Source organism: Sminthopsis crassicaudata, chromosome 2, assembly GCF_048593235.1.
Source record: "Sminthopsis crassicaudata isolate SCR6 chromosome 2, ASM4859323v1, whole genome shotgun sequence".
Classification (NCBI taxonomy): Eukaryota; Metazoa; Chordata; class Mammalia; order Dasyuromorphia; family Dasyuridae; genus Sminthopsis; species Sminthopsis crassicaudata.
Genome location: NC_133618.1, coordinates 511,468,006 through 511,489,702, shown reverse-complemented (window position 1 = coordinate 511,489,702; position 21,697 = coordinate 511,468,006). Strand labels below are relative to the sequence as shown.

Here is a 21,697-nt window from a genome sequence, read left to right as displayed (position 1 = left end):
GTTAATAATAAATTAACTTTAGAGTTAGTTACAATTAAACAGAAAAAGATTCTAAGTTAAGTAACATGCCACTAATTTTGCAATTTGAAGGCAAAAAATGACATTGTGGTCATTAATGAGATGCTTTGGAAGTTAGTTTACTCACTGTCTATCTCTTGTTCTAAAATGTCTCTTCCTGTATCCAGGATCTGCCACAGTTCCAAGTAGGCATAGCCTACTTCTTGACATTCGTTCTTTTGCTCTTCAGGATCACTCACCACTATAAACTTCAATCTAACAAACAAAAATATTTCCATTTGACAACATTTTTTGTAATAGACTATATATATTTTTTTGCTCTTATCTGCTTATCTTTTTTTTTTTTTTTTTGGACACAGTGACCTCCTTCAGGACAGTTAAGAATAAGGACAAGTGGAATTGTTTTTAAAATGTTCTAATAGCAATCTTTCAGGGTTAGAAAACCCCACAAAATATCTTGAGGGGAAGTTCAAAAACGAACAAAAAATGGATCAGAATCAGGATCAGACTCTTGACTCTGAAAAGAGACCTTGGAAATCATTTTACAAAATAATAAATTGCCCACACTAAATGTTTTTATACAAACTTAGTCAGTGACAAAGCCACGCTCAAACCCAAATACATATATATCACAACAAAAGATGGAAGGACTGAAGAAAGATTTTTTTAGTAACTCATGTTTACATAGCACTCTACACCATTTCTACTATCCTCTGGAAATAATGTAATTTTCTTCAGAACAAACTCAAGAAACTAGTAAGATATTCAAACTGAGCAGGGTAGAGGCAATAGGATAAAGAAACAAAAGTATAATTAAATCATACACATCTTTTTAAGTTGCAGATGAAAGTTAGGTAAATACAACTATGTATTTGAGCTTCATTCGGTTTCAGACACTGATAAGTTATGTACAGGTTTAAAAAAAAATTACCTGTAGGTTAAGGGGGAAAAAAACCTAAGATTAGTCCATTTAGCTAAATTTGTTTTTTTTTTTTGTTTTTTTTTGGCTGGGGGGGTTGTGGTTTAATAGTACCACCAGCCTCCAAAGTGGGGCAGCCCTAGTCATTTGAACTAGGTTTCAAATGGCTGTGGCTAGTACTCTCATATTGAAGAGTAGCCTAGAGACCAAAGCATCCTGTAAGCAATAGTGGTTGAAGCAAGAAACAGAAAGGTTACCGATACTGTAAAATAGAAACATGCTTAGCAGATCTGTGATTATAGATATGGATGTTAGCCCTAATGATGGAAAACAACCCAGAAATATCTAGTTATCATTCTAGATGACTCTTAAGGGAATCCCTCCAATGTGCTGATGGTTTTCTCCAGCCATTTGAACATTCCACATGTCCTTTTTATTACCCTTTTCTGTCACAATGTGAACCACTTCCTTTTCCAATCACACTAGCTCTTTTAAAATGGTTCTTTGCTCATAAGCCATTGGCATTGGTAATATTCTGTAGCCAACTTTGGCCCAATCATACTTTTCTTCAGTTTTTCTTGAAGAGAAGCTAGGTTCCCTGTAAATATCAATCTCATTTGCAAGGTGGCATTGTGCTTATAGCATCAAGCTCTAAATTATGACTAAGCCAACGATGCTTATAAATTTGCAATTTTTATTCAGAAGTGGTTTATGATGATGAAGGGATTGTGCTCAACATTTTGATGACCTTTTTGGGCAGAGCAACCCATTGAGCCAAGTCTTTAATCCATAGTGACTCCCAGATTCCCTTTCTCATTTCTCATTCCCCATTATTAAAAAATTTATCTTTTGTCTCAAGGAGCAGTTTAAGATTGTTGAAAGCACTGCAGAGTTTCCCAAATGCAAAATAGCACATTCTTCAAGGAAATGGTATTTTTTGCTTACCTTTAATAACTAACCCAAGATATATGCACACATAGAATAAAATTCAATGAGCAGATTTCAAAGAAACATCATAATCTGGATAATAAGCATGCTTTGTCATTTGTTTTCTTCCTATATAGAATGCTACACATTGATCTCTTTTGAGGTACAGGAACATCATTAAGAAGGCCTTTGATGTAACACTATTACAAACAAGTGTATCTAGAGAACCTCACCACTTATAAGGGATCCATTTTCCATTTGGACTCTGAAATTTATCCTCTGCAAGAGCAAACATCTTTTACAAGCATCTTTTCTCCCCATTTTACTTAACTGTTGACACTGATAATAGGTGTTCTATCTCAAGCACTAAAAAGTATATTATCATGTTAAAATAACACGCATGGAAGCTGACTCTTTAGGAGAGTGCATTTGTGATCATCATTTGCACTGAATCTATTTTTTATAAAATAGGAGAATCTTGCATTCCCCACATCTTTTGAGCAATTGTATAACAATAAAGATGTGTATTCTCTTGCATACAATCATTTATTCCATTCTCATATATTTATCTACAAATATAGAGATCATTCTCAAACAATGTGTGAGATGATAAAAGATTATAGTTTCCTCTCCCTATCATACCTTTTTGGGGGAGCAATATCAAATCTCTTTTTCCAATTGCCTGCAGGAACTGCTCTACCATTATCTCCTTAATGGAAAAACTTATGTATGACCTATGAATATATTTTACCTCTTTACATTTTTGGTTTGGGGAGCTGTTTTTAAAAAACAAAATTTAAACCTACAAAGAAAAAATAAATAGGAATTCATAGTAAAAAACATAGGTCCAATATTTGTGAGCTATCATTATTATGTTGGGCAGCTCAAACTGCTTCGGAACATAAATGTTCTCTTGTCTGGCTTGCACAACATCTTATCAAGTATTCATATACTGAAATGTCAACAAAAACTAATACTGCCAATGATTAGGATACATATATATGAGAATGTGAACTATACTATCTGGCTAAGGTTAGATGACCAGGTTGCCACAAAGAACTGAAATTTAATGTCTTGATAATTTAGATTTCAGAGAATGTGTAAATTAAAAGAAAAAAGATGAACTTGAAAAGGAACACCCCCTATCTAAGACAGACATAGTCCTTAGGCCAGAGAACCTATTACAGTATAGCTCCATTCCTCAAGAATAGTTAGGAGGCACCCAGCAGTGCTACTACTGGGCTTATATCCCAAGGAAATACTAATACTAAAGAAGGGAAAGGGACCTGTATGTGCCAAAATGTTTGTGACAGCCCTTTTTGTAGTGGCTAGAAACTGGAAAATGAAAGGATGTCCATCAATTGGAGAATGGTTGGGTAAATTATGGTTTATGAATGTTATGGAATATTATTGTTCTGTAAGAAATGACCAACAGGAGGAATACCAAGAAGGCTTGGAGAGACATCAATTGATGCTGAGTGAAACAAGCAGAACTAGGAGATCATTATACACTTCAACAATGATACTGTATGAGGATGTATTCTGATGCAAGTGGATATCTTCAACATAGAGAAGAGCTAATCCAATTCGAATTGATCAATGATGGACAGAATCAGCTACACCCAGAAAAGGAACACTGGGAAATGAGTGTAAACTGTGAGCATTTTTTTGTTTTTTGTTTTTCTTCCCAGATTATTTTTACCTTCCAAATACAATTCTTCCTTTGCAATAACAACAAAAAAGATATTTAATATGTATGGGAATGCCTGCCATCTAGGGGAGGGGGTGGAGGGAAGAAGGGGAAAAATTCAGAACAGAAGGGAGTACAAGGGATAATGTTGTAAAAAAAAAAAAAAAAATTACCTATGCATATGTACTGTCAAAAAAATTGTTATAATTATAAAATTAATTTAAAAATAGGAGGCACTTACTGCCTCTGCTCAGGATTTTTTTCTTGCAACATAGAAAAGAGAAACTTCCTTCGGTCTCTGTGTTCCACTGGATTCAGGTCTATCACTGTAAACAAAAGAGAAGAGAACATAAATGATCTATTATTTTTGGTCACAATATCCAGATCACATTTATCTAGCATATTGAGATTTACCCAAAAAAATGTCCCCATGATCGCCCTGTAAATTAAGAGAGTTGCTAGCACTATCATTCCTATTTTACAGAAAAAGAATCAATTATCTTGCCCATGGTCTCACAGCTCCTAAGTGCTGGAGGTAGAATTAAGAATCCATTTTTGGCTTTTTCTACTATATCGTCTTGCTTATCATGGAACACAATGCCAAAAACGTTTCCCAAACTGTCCAAGTAAAGTTCTGGGACATTAGGAAATGCTAGGCAGGCTTAGTAGAAGCCATGTGGTCTGGTGGATGTGAGATTTACTCCTATCACATAAACCTAGTCTAGGGTACTCCTAGGAGACATTTTTAGTAGTCATGGTAATCTCATAATCTACAGCCTTTCACAGATAATTCTCTACAAGTTTAAGAACCTATAAAGGACTTCACAACAGTTGGATAAGGTTCAAAGTCTGACCCTTTGGTCAGTCTTTCCCCCACTGAATCCACAGGTCCCCTCCTAACAAATGGTATCTAATTGAATAGCAGGAAAGTTGGATTTTACCTTTGTTGAAATGAAAGTGGATATCTTCCCCTGCCCTGGGTTTCCGAAGGGACACAGGTGTCTCTGTCTCTGACAAGGGCAGATCATGAAATTTGTACTCCACATACACCTGCTGGATGCTCTCATCAGACATCACTTCAGCCTCAGGGTCAAAAGCCAGGGACACAATTTCAATGCAAATCTTGTCTGAATTCTACAAAGGAAAAAAAAAATTTTTTTTTTCTGCTTTCTTCAGCAATCTAGGTACACTTTATATTTGGTTAATAAGCTCTAATACCCCTTTGAGCCCTGTGGCTCACAAAAGGCAAAACTGGTTTGAGAAGTGGTATATAAATACTTAGTGGAAAATCTGTATATAAAACCCAGAATTTTATGTTCTAGTCCAGCAAATAGCTTCCCTCACACCAAACATTTTCTTGTCAGTTTATATTCTCGTCAAGTAGATTTTAAAAATATTTTTCTATTTAATAATTCTTTTATCATTATACTTTGGCTACAATACCAAGTCATTTATGGTAAAATATGCTTCAGCCTACTTACACTTAGCATTCATCTTTTTTTTACTAGCCATCACTCAGTTTTGATTTTTCTGAGATCATGGTATTTTGTTACTAAAAATATGGGCAGGAATTAGCTTATAATCATTGAAAGTACCATGCCATTTTTCTAAATGGGGAATACACTTTTCTTCTATAATAAGCAGACTCAGCTCAGTAGCTGTCCAAGATGATACACACAACACCTAGAACTAATCTACAAACTCTCTTCAACTGGATGTCACCATGCAGGCAATATGCATTTATTTATTCTTCCAGTCTACACTTTTAGTCTTATCTCTACACATTAATGTGTGTAGAACATTAATGGGGCTTTGTAAAATAATAATACAATTTTGTTATCAGCATCTGCAAGTAGAATTTAGAGAAAAATGCAACTGATAATCACATCCCTCTTCTATTTAGAATCTGCATGGAACATATCCTTTGACATTCTCAGCAGATATATGTCTCTAAATTATAATTTGTAAATGATAGCTATTTTTGTGTTGTTTTTTCAGTCATGTCTGAGACTCTGAGCCTATATGCGGTTTTCTTGGCAAAGAAAATGGAGTGATTTATCATTTCCTTCTCAAGATCATTTTGTAGATGAGGAAACTGATAGTGTCTGAAGCTGTATTTGAACTCAGGAAGATGCAGCCCCTGAACTACTTTGCTGCTCAGGTAATGATACCTCTTTTCTAAACCCTTACCAAAGCCCTTGAAGTCTTTTGAATCTTGAGGCCTGGTAATTATCCACACTCTCCTCTGTGATATTCTACTCAAGTTTGCATACTACAAAAGTATTATGATCAGTTCTCCTTTTCCCTCTTATCAAAATGAATCAGATTAATTTACTGGTCTCAAATCAATACAATCATATAATTTTGTAGCTAATTTTATAGGAGATGTTTCATATTTGTAACCCAACTAACTCACTAATTAGTAAAATTTTAGCCTCCTTTTAAATGATATGAATATAGTACCAGGATCTCTTCCCCTTCACTCTCAGAGTAATAAGAGTATTGTTGCCCATATGCTTGAAGATGGGACTGGGGTTGAGAGGAGCTGAAATAAGAGGTTGGAATGAAAAGGGAGGCAGAGAAGAGATATGGAGGTCAGAAGAAGAAAAAAGGTAGCTATGGAAGTTTTGTTTTCATATTAGATAATCATGCCATGCTTTTCCAGGGAATTCATGAGCCAAGAACATGAGGAATGACAAGAAGTTGGAAGAGAAAAAGAAAAACAAAAACAGTCAAGGTTGGGAAATGGGAAACTATCGGAGGAACCCTACGGAACTTTTAAAGGATTAAGGGTTAAGATACATCTTTGGGACTATTAACAGTTGATTATTAGAAATTCTCTTATTTTCTTTCGCTCATATTCTTGAATCATAGATACTACCTAGGAACCCTAGGATAACATATGCATGGTAACTGCCTGGTTCACATAAAGTTTACAGTAACAGTAGAAAGGAAGGTGAAGAGAGAGTCAGAATTCAAATCCAAGGTTTCTAACTCCAAACCTAGTGTTTTTTCTACTATGACAACAAATAATCCTTGAGGACAAGGACACTTATTCATATATTTCATGTAGAAAAAAACAATGAGTATTTATTAAATATTTTACTTTGACCACCTTCTGAAATCTGTAGCAATGAAGGCAGAAATGAAATTGTTTTTTCTATTCAGACCCACTTTTCTAAACCTTTTGCTTGTTTCTCTTATAAAAAAATCATCTTCCTAGCAGTTACATTCCCTATTTATTCTTACCTCTGCTAAGTAAGTGTTTTCTTTAAAAATTTCTCCCTATTTCATGAGAACCCAAATGATTACCAGTCTGCTTGGAGACAAGCAATACAGATAAAATTTATTTTTAAGAGATACTGTTTCAATATGTATCTTTATTTTAAAGTGCATATACCCTGGCAAAAGGTTCATAATAATAGTGATTTGCTAATCTGTTTTTTAAAAAAACTAAAAAAACAGTTATGTCCACAAATTCCTGCCAGCATGGCAATTCTTCACCATTTTTGTTCCAGCTTTTTGTACTAGTTTTCCCATTTCTAATATAACCATATATATGTATGTTATGTAAACATGTATTAAGACTATTATTGGAAAGATCTTAGGAGTTTGGGAAGAGAGAATTTAGATAATTTAGACTGGAGTTGCTTCCAATTTGGTGAAGAATAGAGTAGAAAGATGACAAATCAATTCTTGTAGGTTTGTACTTGTAGGTAAACAGTTCACTGAATAAAACAATCATTTTGGTACAAAGTAAGTAGCACACTAGATTTCCAATATACCATCAAATTTGACTGATGTTGATGTTCCACCAACATAGAACTAGACTAGATGCCTACAGAGGGCTCAATAAATTAGAGATCCTGTGACTTTATAATTTTTAGGTTAAGAACTAGACCACGGGGGCACTAGGTGGCACAGTGAATAATAGAGCACCAGCCCTTTAGTCAGGAGGACCTGAGTTCAAATGTGACCTCAGACACTTACCACTTCCTAGCTGGGTGACTCTGGGCAAGTCACTTATCTCCAATTGACTTAGGAAAAAAACAAACAAAAAAACACTAGACCACCTGTGATTGCATCGGTATAAGGAAATCCTGCTTGGAAAAGCTTCCTCTACCAACAGAGATAGCAGCTGGATGGCGCCATGGATAGAACCCAGGCCTTGGTTGTCAGGACCACCTTTACCAACACAGGTCAACACTTTGTCTGCAAGAATCTTTGAGAAGTGAATGGACTTGCCCAGTGTCACTCACATTGTCAGGTTACATGTGAGGAGGAATTTGAGCCTTGGTCTTTCTAGCTCTCCTCTATAAACTGCCCCACACTGTCTCTGATTTTCAGTTGGCCAATTAACGAGTTGAGTTTACACTTCCAGTTGATCAATGGACAGAAACAACTACACCCAGAGAAGGAACACTGGGAAGTGAATGTAAATTGTTAGCACTACTGTCTATCTACCCAGGTTACTTATACCTTCGGAATCTAATACTTAACGTACAACAAAAAAATTGGATTTACACACATATTGTATCTAGGTTATACTGTAACACATGTAAAATGTATGGGATTGCCTGTCATCTAGGGGAGGGAGTAGAGGAAGGGAGGGGATAATTTGGAAAAATGATTACAAGGGATAATGTTATTTTAAAAAAAAATTACTCATGCATATATACTGTCAAAAAAATTTTTATAATTATAAAATAAAGTAGAGTTTACACCTGTTTTTTATTCCTTTACTTAAATAACACTCTTCTCAACATTTATAATCTTGTCTTACCCTCATTAGTCATCTCCAGATTGACTTACTGTTTTAGGCCCCTTCTGAGACAGCGGTGTCACTATTACATCATCACTGTCTGTTGTCTGTGTTTCGCTGACTTCACTAGTTTGTTCAGAAAGTCGATTAGCTGCTGTAGAAAAGGTTGGAGTTAATTCTCTGGGCCAGATAATCCGCCCTTTTCAACAAGAAGTACAGTACATAACTTCTCCACTCCATTATTTGGCTTTAGGTCACAAGGTCAGGGTATCCACAAATGGGCTGACTTTTGCAGAGGTATAAAAAGCCTCTTTTCACAAAATTTCACTTATTCTGAAATTTTTCTATCACAGGCATATTTCTAAAACAGGAAGAAAAAAATCCTATATCCTAAGAATCCTGTAAGAGTTCTTGAATAATACAAAATAGAGGCCTGAAAATAAGTTCATACACTGTAACACTTTTTAAAATAAATGAATGTATTTTTCATACTGGGAGAGTATTCTATGTCATATAGGCATTTGTGTTAAGAAAAACCAAGTTGCATTTGATGTGGTGAATTCCTTCAGTCAATAATCACACTAACATCTTTCTAAGGTTTTTAAAATGCCTCCCAGACCTATACCCTGTAGCATCTATTCAGGAATAGGAGGGGCTTGAATAAAATAGGTTCCTATCTTAATATAGCATATGAAAAAGTGTAAAGCATATATGAATTTAAACAAGACACCTTTCCTTTCCTCTATGGCATCTTCCACAATAATCATTAGAACTTTATTAACTAGGAATAACTGTTGTGCGTTAGAAATTGCTTCTTTTCTTAAAAGCACTTTATATTGTGCCTGAAATGCCTCACTGACAATAATAATGACGATAATATAGGATCATAGAATCAAATTCTGACAAAGGGACCACAAAGATCATCTCTTTCAATTTGCTTCATTTTACATATGAAGACACTGAGACCCACATAAATTAAAGAGACCTGTCCAATGCCTCTCAGGCAAGAAGTATCCCAAAGAATTGAGATCTGAAACCAAGTTCTCTAACTCTAGAGCTAATACTTCTTTCCAATGTATGAAGAAGCCTCCTCCCTCACTCAACTAGTCTAATCACATTTCTAAAATTTTTAAACATTTTACAAAGCCCCCCTAACAGAATACTTTCTGAAGTAGCAAAAGTATTTTTATCCCATTTTCCTGCTTAGAAAACAAAGATTATGTGACTTGCCCATGCCCACATAACTGGGACTATCAGCTCCTTGAGGAGAAAGACTTTCACTTTGTCCTTGGATTTCTAACACCTAGCATTGTTTGTTGACTGAGTCTTAAGACTAGCACTTCTTCCAGAACCAATCTGCTGCAGATTTTTGGCTTGTGCCCAGTATGTCTGGTGTGCTGACACAAAGTGCCATTCTTAATCATATGAGACCCAAGAGAAAGAAGTTTTATTGTTAAGAATATAAAGGTATAAATAATTCAGCTTTGATTTGCTTAATTCAACAAACAAGTCAAGTACCTACATGCAGGATAATCAGCATTTCAGATATAAAACTAAAGTGAAATGATCCTTATATAACAAGGAGCTTCTATTCTTTTCCTTGTATAGAAAAAGAAAAAGTCTTCCTTTCTACATTCCCTTATAAATTAAATGGCTGAGGGGGCAGTTAGGTGGTGCAGTGGATAGAACACCAGCCTTGAATTTGGAAGGCCCCGAGTTCAAATCTGGTCTCAGAAACTTAACACTTCCTAGCTGTGTGCCCTGGGCAAGTCACTTAACCCCAGCCTCAAAAAAAAAAAAATTAAATGGCTGGTTCCTGATCTCAAAATTTATCTCTACTTAATCACATTCTCTGTGAATAGAAAAGCCAGTGGATACCGAGCAGATTGGAAATGTGGAAAGGGATGGAAAACACATGTAGATAAATGCAGGTCTATTGGTTAACTCCAGTTCATTTGCTATTTATAGGCTAATTGCCAAGGGCATAGATGAAAAATGCTTAAGATCCAAGATTATTCTTGAAACAATTTCCTATACTAAGTTCTCACTATTGGAAAGAAGAGCAGGGAACATGCTTCAGAGAAGTTTCTACAAGAAAAGAAAAAATTCTATCCATGAGTTATAGATTATTCTTGAAACAATTTCCTATAAGTTCTCACTATTGGAAAGAAGAGCAGGGAACATGGTTCAGAGAAGCTTCTTTCTTACAAAAAAAAACTTCTATCCATGAGTTATATGCTTTTTTCCAGTCCTACGATTCTCCTGGGAAGGCTTTACCATGTTTGTAGTTAAATAAGGTATATAAACCTGAGTCTCAGGCTTTACTGAATGTTCTCTAAGGTTCCTTTTCCAGCTCTAAGCCCTATGATCCTACAGTGAAGACAAATTTTTCTGTAATTAGCTATAAAATACATAGTATTACCCACAGGATCTAAACATACTTTTCTCCCTCTGCTCCTACCCTCAATAGTTCATGGAGGCTTTAGGGATGACTAACATTAGCATAATGTTTAATTAGGATCCTGTAGCTAAACGGGTGATTAGCCTCGCTGTTGATTACCAACTCCATCAGATCAGTACCACAGCATGAGATTTAGTACTTTTATCCTTTAGTAAAAATAGAGGCTTAAAGTATAGGACAGGAGGTAAGTAACCAAGTTTCATGGGTTAAAGATCAAATGATAAAATTAGGTTGTAAAAGACAATACCAGTGTCAGGAGATGAAAACACTTGCTTCTTGACTTCTGGATAACATTCCTCTGGCTCTTTTGTTGCCTCATCAATAGCACCTGATAATTTGTCCTTGTTCACCTGCTTCAGAAAAAGACACCTATCACTGTACAGTTAGCAGCGGTTTCAGTGACCAGCAGGTCTCTAAATAATAGTAGCTAAGCAGTAAGTGCTCAATAATGCTGGAGCTGAGAGCAAGGGGATGGTTCCATATCATGTTACTATATTTTAAGCCATAATGTTTGATCTTTGTGTGTTAATTATGTGATTGAGTTGGATAATACTTATGGCTAAGACCCATATAGGAAAATTTAACATGTTTTAATATAATTTAATATTCAATGGCTATAATGCTTATTAAATAATGTCCCTGAACTTATCCTGGACCCAACACAAAGATGACAGAATCCTTTCTCTCAAGGCTTATTTTCATCCTACTATTCCTTTCTTCAGAACTTAGAAATTCTAACTCCAAAAGCTACCTTCACACATTCATTAGATCTCATCCCCTGGACTCTAGTGGATATGTGAGCTCCTTTTCAATTTCTTCTTCCTCTGAACCACAATGTTATTTCCCCCTACTTTTCAACCAAGTAGCATTAAGGATTCTCTTGTATGGCAGATCCTGTGCTAAACACTGGGACACAAAGGATCCTTTAGAACTCTCCCAAATCACAGTTCTCTATTGAGTTTGGAGTCTTTTTTTTCTCTCCAAAATTTCCCTTCCCTATTCCTCAATGCTAATTTTAATTTCCTCTTGTAGCCACCCTAGCCCCTCTACACATCTTTTTTGTCCTTTTCAAATATTTGTGCTCAGATCTGTGTACAGTTCTAGTAAGAAACTTTTTCTTTTTCCTGGAAAATGATTCTGTAAAGGATGAGGAAGCTCACCATGAATGTGTTCTATCTCTAGCCACCTACTAAAGGGCATGCATGACCAGAACTTCTTGGAAAGTCCCTTGATCCTTATAATGATGGGAGATAGATGGTGAAAGGGAGGATACATCCAAAATGATGGGCCTGAAGCTATCACAGCTACTATTGAGAGAGGGAAGAGAAAGTAATTACTTCTTTTTTCCTCCCCACTTTCTCAATGCGAAGTCCAAGTAAAGCTCTTAGAAAATTAAGAGGCAGTGTAATTTGTCTTGGCTTAATCACCAATCTTTATTGCCAGATACCCATCACAAGAACCAAGAGATGAACCAGAAGCACTTATGTTCTTTAACAAGAATCTAAGGTTTATGTGATAGTAGAGATGGCTTAAACATATGCTCAGTCCCATTTCCCCTATTACATATAAAAATATAGACTTTTTAAAAATGCCTACTTTGTTTTACATGGCCATTACAAGCTTGTCTCCTTCTCCCTTAAGCTCTGAAAATATGGTTTTTGGGGACACCTCTCAAATTTTGCCTGAAATCTTGCCCTCCTTTGAGTTCTCACCTCTAATCTATTTCCATTTAAACACTTAAGACTAGCATTTTACTTTCTATTCATCTTTCCTTCCATATTTTATTCTTAAATAAGTTTTCAAACCTGAAGCTTCCTTTTTCTAATTTAAAAGTTTTTTTTTTATATTTCCTTTATGTTGTATTTAGCAATGGAAACCATCAAATCCTTTTCAGAAGGTTTAGAAGAATGTCTAATATCTAATGTTGATGTCTAAAAAACATTTTCAAATTAATTTTAAATGTTATTTCTCTATGCCCCGGAAGCCAAAAAACAAAGGGGTTGACTCTTCCATGTAGTGAAGCTAGAGAGCTGTGCTGAACTGATTTCCTCCTAGATAGTTCCTCTTCCCTGGATTTTCATGCTCTTTGTTTTCCAACTATCTACCTAGTAATTACTTCCCTTTGCTGGACCCATATCAATGCCCCAACCACTGTTCCAATGTTCTACAAAATTCACTCTATTATGAATCTTGCTCTGTTTCTCCTCTGTTCAATTTCCAAGAGTTCAATTATCTCTGCCCAGATGATTACTAAATCTACTCATCTGGTCCTCATTTCCCCCCTAAATTCCAGTGCCAATCATCAATCTCTATGTACCTATACACATCTCAAAACTCAACATATCCAAAATGGAATTATGTTTCTCCTCAAAAATTCCATCTAATAACTTATTATTTCTGTCAAAGTCATCATCTTTGTAGGTATACAAGTTCACCATGCCCTCATTGTCATCTTTTAATATTGCCTCTCCATCACCACCCATATCTAATCATTTGCTAAGTCTTGACAATTCTGTCTCAACATCTCCTATATCATCAGTCTGATGCCTTCAACACTTACCCTAACATGGTACATTCAGGAACTCATCACCTCTAGCACACTATTGCAGCAGTCTTTTCCTAATTGATTACCCTCCTCCAGAACATATTTTCTATGTTAATTGCCAAAAAGATATTTCTGAAAAACAGCCATTTTCCTGAGTTCATTTTAAATGAATGACTTTTAGGTATATCCCCCCCTTCCTCACCTCTGCCTTGAAGTATTCCTGGTGGTCTTCAGAACTTAGTTCAAGTGCCACATCTTACAGAAGCCTATTTTTATCTCCTAGTTTTCTTCTCAGAAGTTATTCTATATGCATCTTACATTTAAATGTCTATATCACACATTTCTCCTCTCCACCAATAAATAGTGATATTCCTCAAGGACAAGAGCTATTTTGGTTTTGGTTTTGTATGTATTTCCCTGTGTGTATGTGTGTGTGTGTGTGTATGAGTAAAACAAAGGTGGCCCCTTTTCCTTGTTATTGGACTAGTTTTAGAAATTCTAATGAAGGTAATGAGAGAAAGTAAAATCATCAACATGGGCAGAGAAGATAAAGCAATCTCTTATTTGCTAATTACATGATGATTTACTTAGGAAAACTCCAGGGAATCAGCAAAGAAATTAATTCATATAATAGTTTCAATAAAATAACACGCAAAATAAATCCATATAATCAACAGCATTTCTATGTAATAATAACAAAATACAAGAGTAAATAATAGGAAGTTCTATTCCAAATTTCCAAATTTCTATTCCAAATAATTACAAAATGCTTAAAAATATCTGGCAATCTTTGTAGCTCAACACCTAGCGCAGTGTCTGGCACAAAGCAGGTTGTTTTTACCAATGTTTACTTAATTGATGGTACTGATGCAGTATTTTCAGTAACAATTCAACGAGCATGTATTAAGCACCTATTATATGCAAAACAGTATTCTTTCACCCCCAGTCCTCATAATATTGTCTCCATTCCCTCCTAGAACAGCTAAAGGGCTCCCTACCTGGTGAAATAAAATGTTTTCTTCTTCAGTTGGAATCTCTATAAGTTTTTCATTATAATTTTCTATAGGTTCGGGTGCTTTATTATAATCTTCTACCAACAGGGGCATTTCCTTGTCATTTTCTATAGACTCTTTTTCCTCATCACAGCTTTCTGTAGGAAGCTTGGCCTCATCACAGTTTTCTATGGACAGGTTGTCGTCCTCGAAGTTTTCTAGACACAGCTTGACCTCGTCGCAATTTTCTATAGGTTGTTCTTCCTCGTCACAATTTTCTAGAGACGGCTTGGCCTTGTCACCATGTTCCAGAGACTGTTTTTCCTCCTCACAATTTTCTATAGATTGTTCTTCCTCGTCACAATTTTCTAGAGACATCTTGGCCTCTTCCCGATTTTCTGTAGCCTCGGCGCAATTTTCTAGAGACTGTTCATCCTTGTCACAATTTTCTAGAGACAGTTTGGCTTTGTCACAATTTTCTAGAGACTTGTTCTCATCGCAGTTTTCCATAGCCAACTTTGCCTCATCATAATCTTCTAAAGACAGCTTGGCCTCCTCGCAATTTTCCAGAGACTGTTCTTCCTCATCACAATTTTCTAGACACAGCTTGGCCTCTTTGCAATTTTCTAGAGACAGCTTGGCCTTGTCACAGTTTTCTAGAGACTGTTCTTCCTCGTCGCAATTTTCTAGAGACAGCTTAGCCTCCTTGCAATTTTCTAGACACTCTTTTTCCTCGTTGCAGTTTTCTATAGCCAGCTTTCCCTCATCATAATCTTCTAAAGACAGTTTGGTCGCCTCGCAATTTTCTATACATGGCTTGATCTCACTGCAAATTTCTATGGATTGTTTTTCTTCATTGCAGTCTTCTATTGGCAACTTTGCCTCATCGCAGTCTCCTATTGGCGGCTTTGCCTCATCGCAGTCTCCTATTGGCGGCTTTGCCTCATCGCAGTCTCCTATTGGCGGCTTTGCCTCATCGCAGTCTCCTATTGGCGGCTTTGCCTCATCGCAGTCTCCTATTGGCGGCTTTGCCTCATCGCAGTCTCCTATTGGCGGCTTTGCCTCATCGCAGTTTTCTATCAATGGTTTAGCCTCCTCATAATCTTCTATAGACATATTGGCCTCGTCAGCATTTTCTTTAGACACGTTGGCTTCCTTTTTTTCTAAGGATGGGTTTTTTTCTGTAGGTAAATTTTCCTCATAATCTTCTACGCGAAGGTTCGCCTCCTTGTAAGTTTCTCCAGACAAGTCGGCCTCATTGTAGTCTTCTACAGAAAGGTTTGCCTCGAGTTTTCCTGTAGGTCGGGGCGGCGTCTCGCCGTTTTCTTTGAATAGAGGTACCTCACAATGTTCCACAGAGAGGGGGGCTTCGTTCTCACGTTCTAGATGCAAATCGGTCTCGTTTTCTGCAGAAGGGAGCGCTTCGTTGTAATCTTCTACTTGCAGGTTTGCCTCGGGTTTTTCTACAAATAAAGGTGCTTCATTGTAATTTTCCACAGATGGGGGTGGTGCCTTCTTGTCAATTTCAACAGACTGGGTTTCTGGCGTCTGTGAACTCTCTGGAGAGAGGTATTGAGACTCCCACTCCAATTTCACTTCAATGGACCCGTTGGGTTTCCCCATAGGGTCACTGAGGCTGAAGTTACCTGCAACACACAGGTAATGAATAGATATCAAAGTCTGGATGATGCAACGCTATGTCCCCTCCTTCAGGTGTGAATTAATCTAGGTTTTATTGGTAATAAAATGACGCTCCACCACATAACGATGGCTAATATTACTCAGAAATTACATAACGTGACTGAATTTCTAGGGGAGCGAAACTATTCCGTATGGGGGTGGGGAGAGAGGGAGGGGATATGGCTGGCCTCCTAGGAGCCCCGCGGAAGGACACTCGGCTTCGGGGGCGGCTGCAGAAGCTGTAAGGGACCTCAGAGCTAACCCCCAACTCCACTTTCTGGTGAGAAAGTAAAAAGGCTTAAATTAAGGACCTTGTCAGGGTCACATGAGGCAGAGCTAGAATATGAATGAATGCCTCCAAAGCTGCTGGGCCAAGCTTGGGGGCGGCATCAGTGCTTCGGGATGTCCCCTCCTCTGCCCCACCACACCTCCTGCCCTCTCTCACCGCCCCTCACACACATACCTTTTCCCCTCTGTATCCATCTTCCCAAAGCTACGTTCAGGAAGACTGCTCCTTCTAGTCCATAAGGGAGGGGGAAGTTAGTGATAAGGGGGGTGGGGTGATGGGAGTAGAAGCAGCCAGATCGCTTCTGTTATTTATGAAAAAAGATAGCTAAGAAATTGAATTTAGGGGGAAAGATGCATATAATCACAATCCTAAATTATTGTCTGGAACTTAAAAAACGAAGACAGCAAAATTAGGGGCTAATTTAATGCCACCGCTCATTATCACGTGTAAGAAACATTTAAGCCTTAAAGCGGAAAGACTAAACTAGGAAAAACCCTGGAAGCGCTACCGTACAGCTTTCACCACTCTGTATCAGAGAGAGAGATTGTGGCTCTACCAGTCTGTAGGAGTTTGGTTTCATTCATATTTCTGGTAAGAAAAAGAAATGTCCTAGGTTCTCCTGTAAGGAAAACAGCTCTGGGTTTTTGTGTTCCATTCCTCTTGAGACCATATTGTCTATTTTGCAGCTATTATTTAGCTCATATGGTTAGCAAGCAATTCAAGAGAAATAACTTCAGGATTTTTAGAAGGCCTCATAAATAGGAGTAAGGAGAATGGTCCATTAACAATCGAGCCCTCACCTTTAATGGCTTTATCTTGTGCAAGAGGCAGCAAAGGTACCTGAGCTTTGCCAAGGAACCAGCCTAGCTCCAAATCGTCGTCATCAAACACATATATAGGCAGGACCATCTGCCTGAGATAGTCATCCAGTTCCAAGGTCATGTGCACTGAGAAGCTGGCCTGATCACCAAAATGGGGATGGTTGCTGGCAGGAATGATGGGTGTGTCATGATCAGAAAAGGTGAAGAATTGGTACATGGCATATGGGCTGGGTTGTGCCCCCAAACGTCGACTCCGGAGGTTGCAGCACCTGATGATTTCCACCCACAACTGATTTCTATGCTTGAAAATCTCTGATCTGCCCTGGAAAGAGGTAGGTCATTGGTTGTGGAAAAACTAGTCAAATTGTGACTAGAAGGAGTACTTACTGCCCACTGGGAATTGTGACCTCTTGAATTTATTCCTGTTGATCAAACCTAATGACCACTGTACCACTGTCCAAGTCTTTATTCTTTAAAACTGGCACAAAAAAAGCAGCTTTAAAGAGTACTCTACTCTCAAAAACAGTGTAACCTAAGATAGGTGATTAATGAATCTCATCTGTATTCGAGGGAGCACACTGTGCATACCCTTCTGGGTAGATACATAGGGAGAAAGGAAAACCTTATATCCACATAAAGTATCTTTTTAGAAAATAAGTTCAAAGTACTTTTTACATACTTTTCCCCATCCCTCTGTGGTGTTATATGCACAAAATGCATTTTAAGACAATAGACTAAAAAGTAGAACTTGTTCTTTTGAATGGGAGTCAAGACAGATAAGCTCAGAATGCTTGAATAAGGCTAATTGTTAATTTGCTAGCGATGTTCTGATAAGTTGTTGGGCAGTAGCGCCTTTGAAATATGTTGGTACAATCTCCTCACCTCCTTTGGCTGAGCCTTCCTGGCTCCAAGCACATTAGCAGACAGGTATGTTTGGGCTTTCAATCGCTTATTGTATGCCTGTAGGCTGTGTGCTATAGGAAATTTCAGCCTCATCCAGTAATCCAATGTCCCAAAGTCTTCTCCATTATTTCCTGGAGACCAGAAAATGGAACATGCATGGAAGAAACAGATGTAATAATGTGATTGAGAAGCAAAGGAAGAGATCGTGAAAACAGTTCAAGAGCAGTCAGGGAGTTTGAGAAAAATCTATACTAATACTAGGAGCTGTGGGAAAGCCAGGGGGGGCACTTACCAGTAAGCATGGCAGTACCATGAACCTTCTCCACTGTTTCTAGCACTTTGTCAAAGCGAAGCCAGCCAACTGCAAGGGTATTATGGTCAAGAGCTGCAGTCTGGTGAAGGTTAATTCGGGAGAAAGCCCCTTGTAAATAGTTCAAGAAAAGGTAATCTGTTCTCACCACATACTGGGAGGTGAAATCATAGAGAGGTTGTGGTCCCACAGCCAGTGGAGTGCAATGGGTTTCAAAATCATAGAAGGAATAAGTACAGAAGGAGGCAAGCTGGGTATCTCTAGCTTGGGAAAGGGCTGCAGGTGACAAACAGGCCTGGTGAATATGTAGTTCAAAAAGGTTTTCACCTTGGTGCAGCTGAAGACAGTCTACCATATTCTCCTCATGGACTGGCATTTCCAGATGCAGTGGAAACTTCAGTGTACCATAAGCTACATCTTTGAGCTGTGCTAAAGAGGAAAGAAAACTACCTCTTCATTCAAGAGCTGAGTAGTAAAGTAACTTTAAGAGAAAAGGGCTAAAAGTGGCCATGTTGAGCAACAGTGTGATTTTTCTAGGGGCAAAGAGTTATGACTGGGACCCTTTTAACTTCAAATATAAAATCTGTTACTGACATGCCAAATAAAACCAATATTTCTTGTGAGAGAATTGACCAAACAAATGATTGAAATGCCAAACACTCTATGTAATACATACATTGAGCTTAGAAAAACACTATGTAAAATTTTATCAACCAGATAAGACTGTTTTGGAGAAACAGGTGGGAATTGGGAAAGGGAACAGGGGGAAAAGGGTTATAATAAGCACTTCTTAGTGCCAGGCACTCATCTCACTTGAACTTCACAACAATCCTAGCTAGTTATTATTATTCCTCAGTTAAGGAATTTGAGGCAATCAGAAGTTAAGTGACTTACCCAGGATTATACAACAAACATTTGCTTGAAATTGGATTCACATTCATTTTCCTGATTTACTCTGTCTAGCTTTGCACTCTTATCCACTGTGACTCCTGATGAAGCCCTGAGAGGGTTTGTAGAAGATCATTTTAAGAAATTTAGTGTGACTGTTGCCAGCAAGTAGCATAGGCTTGGAATATTGAATAAAGGAAGAAGTATGTCATATTCTCAAGAGCTGTCCTATAGACACTGTATGACATATGAGACTACCATCATGTCTCTGTAATAGTCACATTCAATTACTGAGCCCCCTCCATCACAGACGGTCTATTGCAAGATGCTTTGTGGGGCTTGATGCCTTAACTTTCACACTGGATCGATCAGTGACAAGGAAAGGGACAAGAGGAGAACACCACATGATTTGTTTTCATTCTGTTGAGTGCAGTACTAGTCACAATTTCACTTTAGATAAACTAGAAAAGAAAAAATGCAAAGAAGTAAACAATGCTGATAATGAGAGGGGCAGCCACATATAACCCACCTACCTAGGATCTGGACAATTACCTTTCACCAGGCACCCATCAGATTCAGCCTATAGTCTGATGTAAAGTAGTATGGATCTTAATAGGAAAAACCATAAAGACTGGAGGACAAAGCAAGAAGAAAGCAAAGTGACCAATCTTCACAATACTCTGATCATATTTCATGTACTTAGAGAATGAGAAAGTCACTTGCTGTAGCACACAATGAAACAATGACAAAGAGAGGCAACCTCTTGTTCTACAGAGCAAGTCTTATGAAAAAGATAGAATATAGAGACAAAGGAAGGGCCTACGTAATAACAGAGAGAAAGAAAGGACCTTGATCCAAATCTCTCCTTTTTATAGAGATAGGGAGGTTAAGTTAGTTGCCCAAAGATCTCAAATAGAAACTTCAGAGGCACAATTTTAATCCAGACTCTGAGTCTGAGAACCAACAGAACAACATTTTTAGGGAAGTCACATGGGGAGATGGGGTTAGTAAGGAACCCTCAATGAGTAAAACAGATGGCAGTTCCATAGCAATGGCTGGAATAAGAGGGAAGAAGCTTTAACTAAATTCGGTCATCAGTCTGTGGCTTCCAAAACTACCTTCCAGCTGTTGAATGCGATTGTTCTTGAGGTCCAGCAGTTGATTCAACTTCTCCCACTCTTCCTTGTGCTCTTTCTCACTATTATCAGCTTTTATCTTCACAATTTCCAGTTCATCCTGAAACAAAATGACTTTTTATCTTTTCTATATTTTTATCATTATGGTTTAAACTCTTAAGTCAGGATTCTTAACCCTTTCTGTGTCATGTATTCCTATGGCTTTCTAGTGAGGCTGATTGACCCCTTTCCAGAATAATGTATTTAAATGCCTAAAATACTTTTTTTTTTTTCTGGAACAAATTAGAATTAAATGACTTGCCCAAGATCATACAGCTAATATATGTCTGAGACCAAATTTGAATTCACATCTTCCAGGGCTGGTATTCTATCAATCATACCACTTAGTTGCCTCAAATATGTAGGATTTCTTTTATTTTTAATTTATCATTTTGGTTATGTATGTACAATCACGTTAAACTTATTTCCATATTAGTCGTTGTCATTAAAGTCATAGAATTTCAAAGGAAATAAAATATATTTTTTAAAGTTCATGGATTTCAGGTAAAGTACTGTTTAAGGAATTCAGGAAAAGCTAGGTTAGGAGATATTCAGGAAAAGACTGACTATTCATATAGATTTTTCAGGGAATCCTTCAATTATGGCATCCCTGGAAACAATTGATATAGTTAACCATGGATATGACAACCCAGGAGGTTGCATTAGTCACTGTTCAACCTTGGTCATTCTCCTAAATGAGGATGCTTTCCCAGACTATGACCATTTCCTGTACCCTCCTTTCTCTGCACCTGATAGTGCTTGTTGATCTGGTGCTGCAAAAGGAGCATGTCTTTTGTCTTCTCCAGTTCTAGGGAAGTTTCTGCATGTGCCGCCTTCATCTGATTGTAAGCCCAAGACAGGTTCTTTTCCTCCTCTTTGATTTCTTGTGGAGGATTCAGTTCCTGTGTCTTCAAAGAGAAAATAATTGGTTAAAAACCATTTTATACATGATAAATGTAATAATAAATGTCCTCTATTAAGAAGTGATGTCTTCCACAATAGCATAGCTGCTTGGCCATCTAATGCTCTAACATTTGACCAAACACACCAAGTTTGTAAGAGAGATGATCCAGGACATGTACTCCTTATGAGATATGGGACCAGGAATTGTTAAAGGTCTCCAAAGAGAAGCGAGTCCTTAATTTCCTCCAAAAAAAAGAGTGGGCATTCACATTTCAGGCCAAGAGGGAGAGAGGGTTGCTCAGCAACATCCTAGCTGCCATGAGGAAGATTGTTGCCAAAAAGGGTTAAAACTAGACCTGGCCTACCTTGCCTGGTTACCTAATACTTGAAAAACTTTTAAAAATTGTAGTTGGT

General features: G+C 37.5%; 1 protein-coding gene across 12 annotated transcripts in view; it reads right to left on the bottom strand.

Moving 5' to 3' along the window:
- RPGRIP1 (RPGR interacting protein 1) overlaps positions 1 to 21,697 on the bottom strand; it is a 33,416-nt gene that overhangs the window by 1,472 nt on the left and 10,247 nt on the right. For 2 of the 12 annotated variants that reach the window (XM_074294192.1, XM_074294199.1), the window contains 8 exons: positions 21,130 to 21,288; positions 20,324 to 20,441; positions 14,321 to 15,960; positions 11,025 to 11,130; positions 8,367 to 8,470; positions 4,496 to 4,688; positions 3,796 to 3,880; positions 146 to 273 (listed from right to left, as the gene is read on the bottom strand). In XM_074294192.1, the coding sequence (XP_074150293.1) occupies positions 146 to 273; positions 3,796 to 3,880; positions 4,496 to 4,688; positions 8,367 to 8,470; positions 11,025 to 11,130; positions 14,321 to 15,960; positions 20,324 to 20,441; positions 21,130 to 21,288 (2,533 nt within the window). Of the gene's footprint in view, positions 1 to 145; positions 274 to 3,795; positions 3,881 to 4,495; positions 4,689 to 8,366; positions 8,471 to 11,024; positions 11,131 to 14,320; positions 15,961 to 17,083; positions 17,427 to 17,986; positions 18,139 to 20,323; positions 20,442 to 21,129; positions 21,289 to 21,697 lie in introns of all 12 variants that reach the window. The other 10 variants (XM_074294194.1, XM_074294200.1, XM_074294188.1 and 7 more) reach the window with 9 other exon arrangements.